General features: G+C 39.2%; 1 protein-coding gene across 3 annotated transcripts in view; it reads right to left on the minus strand.

Moving 5' to 3' along the window:
- Positions 1-1034: 1034 nt before the first annotated feature.
- The window catches only part of EGF (epidermal growth factor), a 57916-nt gene continuing 44255 nt past the window's right edge, over positions 1035-14695 (minus strand). For 2 of the 3 annotated variants that reach the window (XM_071431757.1, XM_071431756.1), the window contains 5 exons: positions 13960-14110; positions 11210-11386; positions 8243-8345; positions 5224-5326; positions 1035-3780 (listed from right to left, as the gene is read on the minus strand). In XM_071431757.1, coding sequence (XP_071287858.1) covers positions 3557-3780; positions 5224-5326; positions 8243-8345; positions 11210-11386; positions 13960-14110 — 758 coding nt within the window. In that variant the 3' untranslated portion in view covers positions 1035-3556. The remainder of the gene's footprint in view (positions 3781-5223; positions 5327-8242; positions 8346-11209; positions 11387-13959; positions 14111-14695) is intronic. The other variant, XM_071431758.1, reaches the window with a different exon arrangement.

The following is a 14695-nucleotide window of genomic DNA, read 5'->3' on the forward strand; positions in this document are numbered from 1 at the left end:
CTAATTAATCCCATTCTGAATAACTTTTCACTTTTTCCATAGTTTGTTTTTTTTTTTTTTTTTTTGGTGGGGGGTGGTGGGGAGGTGCAGGGGGGAGGTTTTCATTCTGGAAGAGATCAGCAAGATGAAAAAATTTTGCCTGAACAGATAAACCTCTGCAAAGCTGCAGGGAACTGAAAAAGGGATGTAAAAGTAGATGTGTCATGCAGTTGTATGGCTAGGAACCATTGCATCCTCTGTGTCCCTTATGAATGAACATGAGTCATTCCTCACTTGCTTACAGTGAAAATATAGCTTTAGAGGATTGAAATGCTAATTTCAATAAGGTCAAAATTTACTGAACGAAACAAAGTCACTTTACTCTTTAAAATGACCTATGGTTTTCTCACTTTGGACTTGTCAAGCTTTTCACCCAATGTGTTTCTGAATTCCTCTTTTACAGCTTAATATAACACAGGGTAATTTCATTTTAAAAAGTCAGAGTACACCAGTAGGATTTAAGATCAATGCTAAGTTTGTTAGGTACACAGAAATTCTAATAATTTTAAAAAGCATTTTTGACAACAGAAGTTTAACCAAAAAAACTGAGCAACCTCCAGGATTCAACTATTTTACTTCAACCAATAAGCATGTAAATCCTGAACAGAACATCTTGGCAACAAATTAAAAAACATATCCTGAAGCCATGGATAATATTTCCAGATTAATAAGTAGCAACATTCCTAAGAGTAATTTAGATATGAACAAAAAGTATTACATGGATTTTATTGGTTTATGGGAAGATATAAATAAAATATAAATGAAAACTTACCATATTCAAGGTGGAATCAAGGTGTGATCTGCAGCAGATAATCCTCATTAGCATAGATTCTCTGGCTGGAGAATAAGAAACCCATGATACCTGCACTTGCTGCACCAGCACAGTATAGACTGTGGCTGTATGAAACCAGAGGAGCTTTCAGCTTACCTGATGGGAGTCAGCTGAAACCAGAATTGTGCACTCTCATCTCTTAAAACAAGAGGGACACCAAGGATTTTTGTCTGGTATTTTTTAAAATTTTATTTTATAAATCAATAACTTTATAAACATACAAATAAACCAAATATATTATATTTGTGTTGAAATATCATTTCAAGTTTTTACACTAAAGATTATTTTGAGTTTAGAGCTGAGTTTAGGAAACATTTAAAACTCCAAACACTCTAATTACAAAACCATATCAGCTTGGTTTCCCTATCTTATTCTATTAAGAATATTATCAAATTTAAACTCAGATCCTTGGAAGGAAAGCAAAATAAAAAAAAATACCCAGGATAGAATAGCAAACTAATTTTTAAGGAGTCTGAAACATCTTTATTCAGGCAAGATTCAAAGTTACAAATCTTTATTTCTTTTGACTGGGGAAACTTCCAATGAAAAGTTGACTGTCACTCGACACAACACTTGCATTTTAAGCACACAAACATACTTCACCAGAGAAACTCAAAGTGCAAGGATCAAAGTCTTTTTACTGGGAAGATCTCATGGGAACAAAATGCTTTTTTGGACTGGGGCCTTTAGACCTGGACTCTCTTCACATTAAAATACAAAAGATCAGTAACTGAAAGACCAGGGAATCCAAACTAGATGCTTTGAACAATGTTAGTGAAATTAAACAATACCAAACTTAAAATCAAATCTATCAAATCCTAATGATTCAACACAGTTGTTGCCTGCTCCTGAGCACAGTTTAGTATGCCAACACCTCTCAACTATTTCTCTTTCTGTGGAAGTACCCTTGATACCATTCACACAAGAGAATGAGTCTTCACTGCTAGTAGTTCCTACTAAGCTTTGGAAATGAGTATTTTACAAGTTTGTTCTGAATCCAGAGTTGGTGTGGTTAGAAAACAGACTCAACAATTCAAAATCACTTTAGAAGTTAAATAAGTGACAACCCTCTACAAAACCAGGACTCAGTGTCATTATTGTTTCAACAACATAAAACAAAACTGACTTCACAAAGTTACTCCAATGTGTAACTATTTTGGATAAGAGGTAAAAGCCTTTCATTACTCTTTTCCTTATTGGCCTACAGAGCTGGTAAAAAAAAAAAATTACAACATTCCCTACCTTTCTGGCAGGATTCAAAAAGAACCCAGAAAAGCAGAATAGTAAACACAGAAATTAGTAATATTTGCCACTATTATCCATCTTATGAATTACAAGGAGCATTAGTGGTGGGCACCATAGCAGAGTTTAAAGGTTACAACAGCAGGCTTCAAAAATGGAGGACTGAGAGATCCCCCACAAATAATAAAATCATTATTAGTAATTCAGCTGATGTTCAGGCATCTTCCAAAACATTATGAAAACAGCCTTAGGAAGTCAGGACAAGTTGGTGAAAGTCACTTGATATCGCAGAATGCTCTGAGTTGGAAGGGACCCACAGGGATCATCAAGTCCAACTCTGAAGTGAAAGGCCCATATAGGGATTGAACCCCCAACCTTGGTGCTACCAGCACCAGGCTCTCACCTACTGACCTCATCTCTGTGTACTACAGAGCTTTGCAAGAAGCAAATAACCTGATAGGTGTTAGAAATCCAGTTACGAGAAAAAAATGGTTCAGTTTTCCAATTGTTCCCTCAGATTCCACAGGCAGCACAAATCAGTTGAGTGGAAGTCAGTCCAAACTGAGGTGGCTTTTTTGTGGTTTTGTCCCACTCCTCCTGGTCTTTTGGAATAGCAACTGGACTTCTCACACTGAGTCCATATAATGGACCAGGTTTTGGTGCCAGGCATACCTTGTTGACAAGGACAGCTCCAGCACATGCCTCTCCACAGGGCTGAAATCAGGCACAAACCCACTTCCTCAGCCCAGAAATAATCCTGTTATGCTCTGAAGGACCAGTGTAGGCTGGCAAAAAAATGGAGGAATCACCTTTCCCCTCAAATGCTGCCCATGATTAATAATATGTGCCTACAAACCATCCTCCAGTACACAAAATCTGAGAAATTCAAGATCCTATTTGGTGCTTGCTAGACACAAGAACATCTCAGGTGGAATTCAAGAAGTTGCACTGGTCTTTGAGCAGCACTGGGGAGAGGCATATAGTGTCTATAAAAATCTTTTAATAGTAAGATCATTTTGAACTAATTTTTCTGCTATATCCTCCATTCCTGTTTCTCTGCATCTGTCCTTGTGTTCCATTTTCTAGGCAGTTTCTAAACTCTGTGTGTGTAAAGATCACTATTTGCAACAAGCTCCCTTAGAAAATACTTATCACTGATAAATCACCCTCTTGACTCTCTTCCTCCCAGTGACCTTTTAGCAGGCAGTTAGTTGGCAGTGAGTACTCTATAAGTGATACTTATAGAGTACTCACTGCCAACATGTTCCTCACGGTAATTCCTCCAAGCAGAGATGACAGGGAAGGAGTGGCAAAAACTCTGTTTTGTTCTGAATAACGGTGGGGTTTTTATAAAGCAGGAAAAAAAAAGAATGTTGTTTCAGTGTTTGTGAGTTCCCATCCTTTGCTGACTTCTTCCTTTTCCCATTCAAACACAGATTGCCTCTAGTCTGGCTGCATCAGCAAGCTGGCTGGGGCAAGGTTGCAAGGCTCCCTTTCTGGCAGGGGATTGGGATGGATGCTCCAGGGAGCCTGGGGAGGGCCCTTCGCCGCTGCCGTGGACTGGCGCGATTTCTCACCAACAGGACCCTCTTCTCGGTGGCCTTGCTCTTTCTCCTCTTCTGCCAAAGTCTCTGCTGCTTTGTCACATGTTATAGGCTGCTCTTCCTCTGGAGAAAACAGATATGTGTTACTGAAAGCCAGGTGAAAAGATTCACATTCATTTCCTGAAAGAAATGTGGTGGCAACCTTGAGAGAAGAAAGCTGTGAAACAATGCACAGAATCAGGTTCAATACCTGACAGAAGAACAAAAAACCAGGCAAAGTCAAGAACTTGTATCAGATTTTAAGAAATTACTTGTCTTAGGCTAGATTCATGGTTTTCTCTTTTAATACATAACAGAGAAAGGCATGCCAAGACTACCTGCCTGGAAAAATTAAAATCTCTGCTTTAAAGCCAAAAGATCATAGAATTATTTACTGACATGGCATAAGAACTTCCTTTAGCATGTTAAAAAAAATACCAGATTATTTACCCATCTTGTTGTCCAAGAGAGTGGAATCACTTCTGCTAAAATTTTAATGAAAAAATCAGACACCTGTCATGGGAAATTTCTGTTCCATACCTGCATCTGATAAAGCTGTAAATGAAAATAGAGTCTCCTAATGGGAAACATTAGTGTTCCTTTGCTACACAGTAAGGTTCTACACATGTTCGCAATATTAGTGCATCTAAGTAAATGTGAGGCACATTTTCTACTGATGAATAAAGTGACTACTCAGTGTATGCCTAAGGACAGGACTGGATATTCTGAAAATATCACAAGATGCCTGGATGTTTGTATCCTCAAACATTTGTATTTGCATATTTCTAAGTGGCTGAGGCAAACTGGCTTCTCTAGTAACTTCTGCAATTAGGAAGTATATATGGTAAATAAAAAAAAGTCTTAGGGTATTAGTCTTCCCCATCAGTTTTCACCATCTGAGCAATTAACAGATCCAGTTGCCACCTAGAAGGCAGTAGTTCCTAAAATTCAGAGTGGTTCAGCTGGTAATTTGAGGGCCATGGAGGGCCATTCTGTGCTTCTGTGCCACTTGCTGCCTCTAGACCAGTGATGAGAGGTGCATCTCCTCCATTCATCTCGTCTTTATTTAAGCACCAAACACTGCCAAAGCAGTCAAATACCTGGTTTAACACAAAAAGCAGAGCTGCAGTTGCTGCCACAGGGTGAAACCTGGACTCCTCACACCTTTCCAGTTTTCCTGCCTGAAGGAATAAGGGCTGTCAAAGTGTGCTGTTCAACAGACATCCACTCTCCAACAGTGTGATGGGCATAACTTCACCTGCAAACTCTGAAGGTCTATATATTAATGCAAACATCTAATATCACTCTATCACAAGAATCCTCTGGCTTGTTCTGTGTGAAAGCATTGTTGTAGTGTAGTTTTGCATGATTAATCTGCAAAATGTAGGACTGAGTGGTCTGTTCACATCAATAAAAACATAGGCTCTGCCAGAAAAAAAATCTGGGTTTTTCTGTCTCCTCTACCAGTCACTGCTACTGCTGGTACAAGGTGAGGAGAGATCTAATAAGGAAGGACATCCTACTCACCAGATTCTGAAGGACAGGCAAGATGAGGATCTGCTGTCTCACACTCAATTAGATCAACTGCTTTAGTCTCCAGAGAACTGTTACCCTCCTTAAAAACCGCAAACTGCAAATACATACAATATGCACAAAATATGCAGAGCCCAAATTAATAAAAAACGAATTGGTTTTCTGAAACCCAAGAGGCAAACTAAAAGGGCCACACACACCAACCACAGAACAGGAAAAAGGTCATCCTGGCTTCTGGGATGACCCCTCCCCCTGCAGGTAATTAAACATTTGAGTTGATGACAGCCCCAGTCTTTCTTTGGAAAGCACACAGTCTCAGTCTAGCTAAGAACTGCTGTCTTGCTTGCAAATCAACATTTCCAATGGCAAGGACAAAAGTTCATGAAAATCAACTCTCTCCATAGTACTGAGGGCCATTTTAAAAGTATTAAAGATATCTGCAGGAATCTAGACATCAGGAAACTCTGTCAAACACAGGGAAGGAAGCAAGTCTCATTTCCTGGCTCTCAGCATCTCCTGCAGGATGTGGCTCCATCACGCCACAGTGACAGTTCAAGTCAGAAGATGAGACCCTCTGGGGGAACATGCTGAAAGAACCAGGGGTAAAATTGAAAAAAATGGGGTAGAGGAAAACAACGTGAAGCGCTATGATAAAATTGTACAGAGGGAAAGATGAAAAACCCTTAAAGGGGGAGGTTTAAAGAGCAGAGACAGGGAAGAAAACATCTGTAAATAAGATGTTCCAACCAAAGGACTGACAGATTCAGGGGTCCAGGTGGATAACTGGTGGATTTATGTGGATAGAATACACATGTAGCAGGTGCACCTATTTAGGCACCAGTTAATTTCTGTAAAATCAGTACTCTTACATCTGCTAACTCACATGTGACCAACCCCCGGCAGAGATACACACAGTTCTGCAAAATATATTTGACTGTGCAAAGCAAAATGTTTGGTGGATGAAAAGTCTCAGAATAGCATCAAAACCCAGGCACATGCAGAAGTTTACCAAGGCTTACATATCAGCAGGAGTAACCCAGCCTGGCTTATGGAACTCTAATATGAATGAATAAAAATATGCAGGCATACCCTCAGCTAATTGCACCCTCACCTGGCAGAAAAGATGTAAAGGGAAAAGTGAATGATGCTTGGTCAATTTGTAGGTATAGTTTCATTATCATGATACCTAACTTTTGATGTGTGTGATAGCGTAAAATCTTGTTATCCTCTGCATCAACCCTGACAGGCAAAAGCAAGTAAGTCTTTGCACTCTCTCTCAGCAGCCTCACAGATGAGCAGCAGCAGTGAGGACCACTAAATGAGTGGAATCCATGAGCTCCTTACAGTTACTGCATACACCAGACACAGTCCCAATATGAAGTCCTTTGTTAAGATCATTAACATTGTGTAGCTCAATAGCACCCAAAAACCCTAAAAGTTGAGCAGCTATAGTTTTCTGTCCCTGATGTAGTATAACCTTTTTTTTTTTACATAAAGCTCTGCAATAACCTCCTTGAAGGTAATTGCACAAATGGACAAGTTCCTGCAGCTTTTTGGCAGCTCTAGATGTTCTTACCTGCATGCATGCATGCATGAAGCCCTGCTGAACTTAAAAATCAATGGCTACATCGGCACAGAGAAAATCACATGCATGAAACCACAGCAATCGTTACTGAGTAAGCACCAGCAATTAGCAAAGGGTCAGTGATTTCCTCTTCCAGTGTGCAACAAGCCATTGCAATAAATTACTTTATTAATGTATTCCATGTCTCCTGGTGCATAGTGAAATGTAACACAAATGTATAATAGAAGTAAGAGCTTGATTTGTTTTTGTTGATTCAGTCCATTGCTTAGCTGTTTAGTTACTTTATATTCAAGCAAAAGTGTCACTGGTGACCGGCATTAACTGCAGGGTCAGCAGAAGGTGGGGACAGAGCTGATGGGCTGCAGGCCTCATAGAGCTATGCTCCCTGGCAGTGAATTGTTCTCAGTCCTAACAAATGTTTCTGCTTTTCTCAACTTCAGGTATTTTACAAGCTATGGATTTTACTTCTGCTGTGCACAAATTATGGCATTGCCATGACTCAGCTCATTTGCTGTCCAATACCTGAAGGAAATGTGCTGATAATAAAATGTGCATAAGGGTATGCAGTTGACCAGCTAAGGAACAATATGCCACAACCAGGGTCAAGTCGACTCAGTACTACCAACACGTGTTTGACAATGTGTTTCAATGCCTACCCACTCACAAGTCCTGCCAGACGCTCTCACTAAATCACTTGCAAGGCCATTCTAAGAGTCTCAGACTGAGCACAGAAGCAGCCACAGATGCCAATTATGTCACTTGACAACTTCAAGTTCCAACTGCAATCACCCAGCAGTGTAATGTTATTCTAATGCCAGTCAGAACCAGATCCTTAAACCAGATTTTATAGGGCTAAAAACAGCTTCAAAAACGACAAGAGCCACAGGCCCGTACAACCAGACCATGTCGACATTCTTACCTACACCAGTGCAAAATTGGAACTTTATATATCCTACCAAGCTGCCTGATAAAATCCTGGTTATTTTTCTTTACAAGGCAGCAGCTTCTAATACAAGACATTTAATTTCATCAAGCCTCAAAATAGAGTTCAACATCTCATGTAGCACACACAATACTTGGCTTCCAAGAAGGCTTTTTTACAGAGGGCATACTTTCCTGTGAAAATAACTGTGTGATATGCCATGTCATCACATTGCCATTTCCTTAATTTAGAACACAGTTCCCCAACTGTTGTGTTCAAAGCTAACAATAACACTGGCTAATGGTTGCAATACATCCAGGCAGCTGTGAACTTTGAGGGATAACAATGAGGTAAGATGAACTAGGGTTCACAGCAAAGCGCTCGATGACTCTAGCAGTTATTTAATGTATTTAAGATGTGAATTATTTGATGGATAATCTCAAGTGGATCCCTAACACTCTTTGATCCTTCCTGATTCCCTCTCCACTCCACATTAATATGGTTACCAGAGAGTTGTTGCCAGTAGGTGTTACGCTCTCGTTGTCAGCGCGGCTGCTGGCAGCTCTTATCGCTTCTGCACAGAGATTCTTCTTATACAAATTCTGACTTCTGCAACAGAACAAAAGCTGAAGCCAATTATTTTGCTTTGAGAGGAACAGATGCTTTTTTCACACATTATTCTATCAGCATTCACAGAAGTACATATATTTTGTTTTCTCTCACTGGTTTGTGTATTGTATCCCTTACCACACAGTGGTTAAAACAAACAGCTTGTCAGAAAAAGAAGTCAGTAAGAAGTGCACAAATGCTTGTTCCAATGTGCCATCTGTAAAGGGTCATTCATTGGAATGAACAATAGGCCTCATAATTTTAACTAGAACCTTCCATTTTCTTACATTATTCTATTTATAATACATTTATCTTACAAAGATTTGTTTCAGCCAATGCAATGAAAAGTGTTTGTGGGCGAAACTCAGAAATAAAAAGCTGACTGTACTTTTGTACACTGTTGGTAGCTACGATTATGAAAGTCACTTTTGTATTCATCTGCATCATTTATGCAGAGCAACAGTTTCAGAAGTTACTATGAAATAAACAAAGTGAAAGCCTCAAAAATTTGGAAATAAGCTCTTCCAGGAAAAATTCATGACCCGCAGAAATGGCTTTAGGGGAAAAAGCTATGAGTACAATCTGGAGCCAGAAAAGGTATGAATAATCAGCTCTAAGAGGCTACTTCCATAAATTCAAAGACTATTATTTTTGTAGTTAAACAGTAATCACTTATAAGGCTGTATTAAAAGCCCATATAGGCCCAAAGAAAAAAAAATTATTTTACTTCTCTTGAGATCTAAATCAGTATATCTTTATTCACTTTACAAACACATTTTTGCCCTTCTAAGCATCAGCTAAAAAAATTAATAGTCTTCCAAATTCTGGAAGTCTGAGATTTATAACATCCTTTTGCTTGATCTATTTTAACTAAAATTTAGTAGATGTTTACCAACAAAAATAGCAATTTTCCTTTTACTTAGGAACTTTCCTTTTATTTCTACATAGCTTTTATATACTAACTGAGAAAGTTCACATGGCACAATTATCATATATTGCTCCCTTCATGAAAATACAATGTAAATAAATTTTGCTTTGTGTGGCCTTTGCCAACTGAGGTGGAGAAATTGTAAGTGTTGAATCTATGCTTCAGGTTTGGCTCTTTTGGCTCTTTTTTTTTTTTTTGTGGAAAAGAGTTATTTCTTTTCTTTCCAAGAAAGATAAGAAATTTGGCATACTATACAGTCAGACTGCATAAACCTAACATTAAGAATCACCCAGTGCTCTTCAGCAGACAACAGTGATTGAACAAACCAACACAATTCTGCAGCACACTTGGCCTTCAGTTCCCACATTTTCAAATTGGCAGGTGTAGACCTCCAGCTTCATTTCCTTCAATTAAAAGGAGATTGGCATCTCCTTTTTGCAGGGGAAGAAACAGGACTATCAAAGACTTAATCGGTACATTTTGAAATACAGCAGATTATCTGAAAAAGTGGTATAGCAATTTCAACCCAAATACTGGTTCCCAGACTCCACTTAAATAGGGATTTTAGATCTGCAGTTTAATTTTGATCTGGTTATACTAGTAATTGCTGCAGTTCAAACTCAGTCAAGTGTGTAATTGAAAACCTGTTGTTGTGGTAAATAGTTATATTGATCAAAAGTATTTGGCAAGAAAGAAACATAAATCTGGGAGAAATTACAAAAGAGAGAGGAAGGGAAGAAATTTAATACTTTCATACATTTAAACAAATCATATTCTGTCTATTTTTCATAAGACAATATATGAAATATATAAGAAATATAAGAATCTCGCAATTTTTCTGTTCTTTTTATATCCACTGATTGAAATCTGAACCCCAGGTTATGAGAAAAAAACAGGCTGCACTTAGCTTTAATTCTGGACCCCTATCACTAATTAATAGAAAATAAGAAATTTTGCTGCTTTCCTACTCTTGTGGACTAAATATGCCAAGAACCATTACATAAGAATGAAAAACACTAGCTTGCATAGTTAACTTCTTTTGTAGCTAAACTTTTTATGTCTAGGAGAATCTAATTTTAAAATTGACCTAAACCACAAACAAAAATCCTGCATTTAAATCAGCCTCTGAGAACAGCTGTCTGCCAAGGTCATGGCCAAAAGACTGTAGCTTAAATGCTTAATACTTTCCAGTCTAAGGGACACCGATGACATTTAATTTCACATCAGACTGGGTTCTTAAATAGTGACCGTTGGAATTCTTTTTGCCACAGGAAGAATCCCAAATCTGTGCAATTCATTACAGCCATGGAAAATGCCAGGGAGTACTTTTACAGCAGATGTGCTTAGACTCACTCCCCTGATTTTACTCTCTCTGCTGCCAGGAAAACTGTTTCCATGTTCACTGCTGGAAGCATCACTCTGTAAGTTTGCCTTGGGAAGGTTAGTAGGCAAAGAAATTTTCAGGTGGAATTCTACGCTCAATGGGAAACAAAAGCCAGCTCATTGAATAGCTGGCAGAGAAGAGCATTTTCAATTTTGAAAATGTTTCCTATTATAGAGTAGGAAAGGGCTGCTAAACTAGTGCCTAGACCAACCCATTGGAATTTTCTTCAACTAGTTCCTATCTGGAGGTCTGGGAAGCACATGAGAGTTTCAGACACCTAGAGCAGTGAAGGAAAGGCAGGAAGAAGTAAACGGCATGTTCCTGAGCTCTAGCAAGGTCTGTTCCCCTTCCCTCTAGACACATTTGCTCACTACCACCAAGGTGAGTTCTGCGGGCAAGGGACATGCCAGAACTCTCGGCATGATTCCCAGAGCCAGTGACTGAAAAGAAAAGACCAGGAGCCCCCCTCAGGTGAGGAGCAGCTCCCGTTCCGAGCCCCCGGCCCCTGTGAGGGCAGCAGCAGGAGGAGCAGGCCCGTGTGGGCAGCAGTACCTGCGGCGGAGGGCAGCCAGTGCGGCCAGCAGCAGCAGCAGCAGCAGCAGCGCCAGCCCGGCGGCCGCGCCCGCGGTGATGGCGATGCTCCGCACCTTCGCCCGCCCGGCGCGATGCTGCTCCCACCACTCCAGGTCGCTGAACTGGCAGCGCTCGCCCACGTAGCCCGTCACACAGCTGCCAAGGAAAGAGGGACACGAGGGACACTCTGAGCGGCGGCAGGGCACGGCCCCAGACCGTGCCACCCACCACCTTGCACCGATTCACCGCTGGTCACCACTACACTAACATCTGGCTCACTTTAGCATGGGGAAGACAAAATCATTTTAAGGGTATGCGGTTGAAATCTGTAGAATCCAGTATTAAAAGTCTTGTTATTTTTCTTGTTTTTTCTCTTTTTTTTTTTTTTTTTCTGTACTGTTATTTTTTACTGGTCTTGAATTGCCTACAGAATTGTACAGAGAGGTTGTTATTACCAGATTCCTATGGGATAAAAAGTAGGAAAAAAAGTTTCTTAAATCCTGTAAATCCTGCTGTGTGATTAGTGTTTCCCTAGGATTTTCCATTAAACTTCTTTCAGCAGCAACCTTCCCTTTAAAGTAGGCAGGACAAGACCAACTTGTATTTTCAGAGTGACTTGATTAAGAGAATCAAATTTTAATCTCAATCTTTACTGTAAAATTAAAGATGAATGAAAGTGTTTTAAAAACCCATGCATAAGAAATATCTTCATTTAGAAATATCTTCAAAACTTACTTTGAATATAAGCTTCTTCTGTACACAGTTTTTGTTTATTTGATTGGTTTTACCATTGTAAAACCCAACACAGAAATATCCTATCGATGCATGAAACCCTCAAATCAAAATTACTAGAAAGTGAGAAATACATCAAAAAAATCATCTCAGCCTAGTTTTACTACACAAGGCAAGACATAAATAATAAATGGAAAAAAAGGAAAAGTCTATTCAGTTCATAACAATCCCTCAGCAATGTAGGCTCAACTCATCGCAATTCTAATTTATCTAATTTTACTCAAGTCCAAGAGCTAGTCAGATGAGAAAAAGAAGCAGGATTTGACCTGCAGCAGCTTTTACCTAATGTCATGAAAACATTATATCAGCATTCATTATTAAGTCAGGCACAAGCACTCTCATTCTGTTAAAATTTAGAATGTGTGTGTGCTGGAAGGCAGAAAAAATGCTGATTTTTTAATGTTAAATTACAGTGAATTTCAAACATGCTGGCAGATCAACTTTCTAGAGTATGATCATTTATTAATTAAAATACAAATCATATTTGGTATGTGGTTTTTGCTGGATAACACTTTTCCATTCCTTCCCCTCTGTAGTTAATAAATCGGAGTCTACATGAATGAATGCTGCCATCTAGTGAGGATTCAGCGGGGACAGAATCCAGCAGCACCCACACACATATCCCAACACCATGGCTAAGCAAGGTTGCTCTTAAATTTTTTTACTGCTTCCACTTCCAATACTGAAAAATATGTACATTTCTATTCTCATTATGCACTAACACCTAACAAATAAAAGAAAAATAAATGTGATCTAATTTGAAAGTTCCGCAGGTTTAGACTCTTCTAAAGAAGAAACTTCCGAGGTGAAAATAGATAGTTTACTATGCCTCTAAAAGTTACACCAGAAATTCAAACCCAGAGATAGGTACTTCAAAAAGTACCAGAGATGACCCTGAGTCTGTCTCCAGTAATGTCTTTGCCCAAGGGCTTTGCTGAGCTCAAGAGATCCACAGCACAAAGCATTGACTTCATTCCCACATATGCACACGAGACACATTCCTTTCATATTCCTGCTGGTACAGAGGTCTGTAGGCAGGGGAGACCACTCATCCTTCAAAACAGGAAAGCCTGAGACACAGAGAGAGATTTGCCTACCCTGGAACAGCATCCAGCCCCTGTACAGGTCCTCACTTACCACCTGTGACCCCAAGGGAGGAGGCAGGCATTGGATTTGTCCCATTGCAAAGATTTTATGCTTGATTTTGAAGAAAGATTCTGAGTACAGCTTCAAATATAATCAGGTTACACACTTAAATGCCAGCATTTAAAGTTTTGAAGAAATTATTACCCCATTGAACTAGGTTGTCACATTGACTAAGCCAAGGCTGACTTCTGAGGAGATGAGATTCTCCTTGATTTATCCCTACCTGCATTTGGGGAACCCAGAATGAGGCTTCACAAAAATATTGACAGGGTTAAAAATATCGACAGGGGAAGTAGGTTTCAAACTTGAGGTCTCATTGTAACTCTTCCTGTTTTTAAGAGGGCAATTATATCCTACCCATTTCTGCCTTTCTGTAATGGAAGATTGCTCCCTGGCCCCAGTCAGAGAAGGCAAGACAGAGGTGTCCTCTTCCATCCCAGTGAATGCTACACATGAACAGCAAGGCCAGCAGGGAGGTGCAGTCAGGAGGACGTAGAGCAGAGAGAGAAGGCACCTCTTTCAAGTCATTTAACAACTTATCACCCATTTCCAAAGTAAAGAATCAAGCGCTCAGGGAACAAATCCAATCCTACCATGAATTGCAATGGAGTGGCCATGCACTGAAAATTACACTGATGACTTACAGGAAAGAGGAGATTCAATTGCTAATGAGCGACACGAGGGATGAGCAGATCATTCATGGACAAACTCTTCACTGCCTACAGTAAACTGAGGGTAGCATTCCAAGGGTGCCATTGTTCAGCAGAGAAAATACAAATTTCTGTACTTACTTGCAAGCATAGTCTTGCAGGTCAGAAACATAATTGCACACCCCACCGTGGAGGCAGTATGACTCGTACGAGGGAGGACATCCTACAACATCACCTTGCACAGCCTTTGTAGTGTACTCACTGCTGACAGCAGCTGGGGGAACAGTAGATTCTGAAACAGAGAGTTTCAAAAGGACATCTCAAACTTTTGGCCTCATTGGTAACATAATCTCTTGAAAGAGTTTCAGAACTTCAAGGTACTAAACTAGGCAAAAATATCCAATTTCTATTAACTACTTGTTTTTTCCTATCTTTTTATGCTGTTATCAAACTTAGGCAAGCATAAATATAGATAAAATTATTAAATATGATATATTGATATGGAAATATTATTTATCAATATATAAATTATCGATTAATATTTATAAGTATTCTTGTTTCTATATTATATATAATTTAATTTTATAAATATATATATTGATATATTAATATTAATAGTGTTATTAGTATGATACAATAATATCTTAATATATTAATATAGTATACAAATATATAAATATTTTAGATTTACAGTGAAAGACCTACAGTGATTGACTGAGTTCTGTGTGTTTATTTGTATGAGCCCAGCCCTGGAGAAAAACGGGACCAACTGTCTACGTACTTACTCTGAAATGATTTTTGCAATTTATTCAGCTTTGAAATATGGTAAATCTCTACTATGTATAAATCACCAGAGTGAGAGGCAGAGGTGAAGGGT

Source organism: Agelaius tricolor, unplaced genomic scaffold (assembly GCF_023055355.1).
Source record: "Agelaius tricolor isolate 1412-34295 unplaced genomic scaffold, bAgeTri1.0.p SCAF_8, whole genome shotgun sequence".
NCBI classification, from domain to species: domain Eukaryota; kingdom Metazoa; phylum Chordata; class Aves; order Passeriformes; family Icteridae; genus Agelaius; species Agelaius tricolor.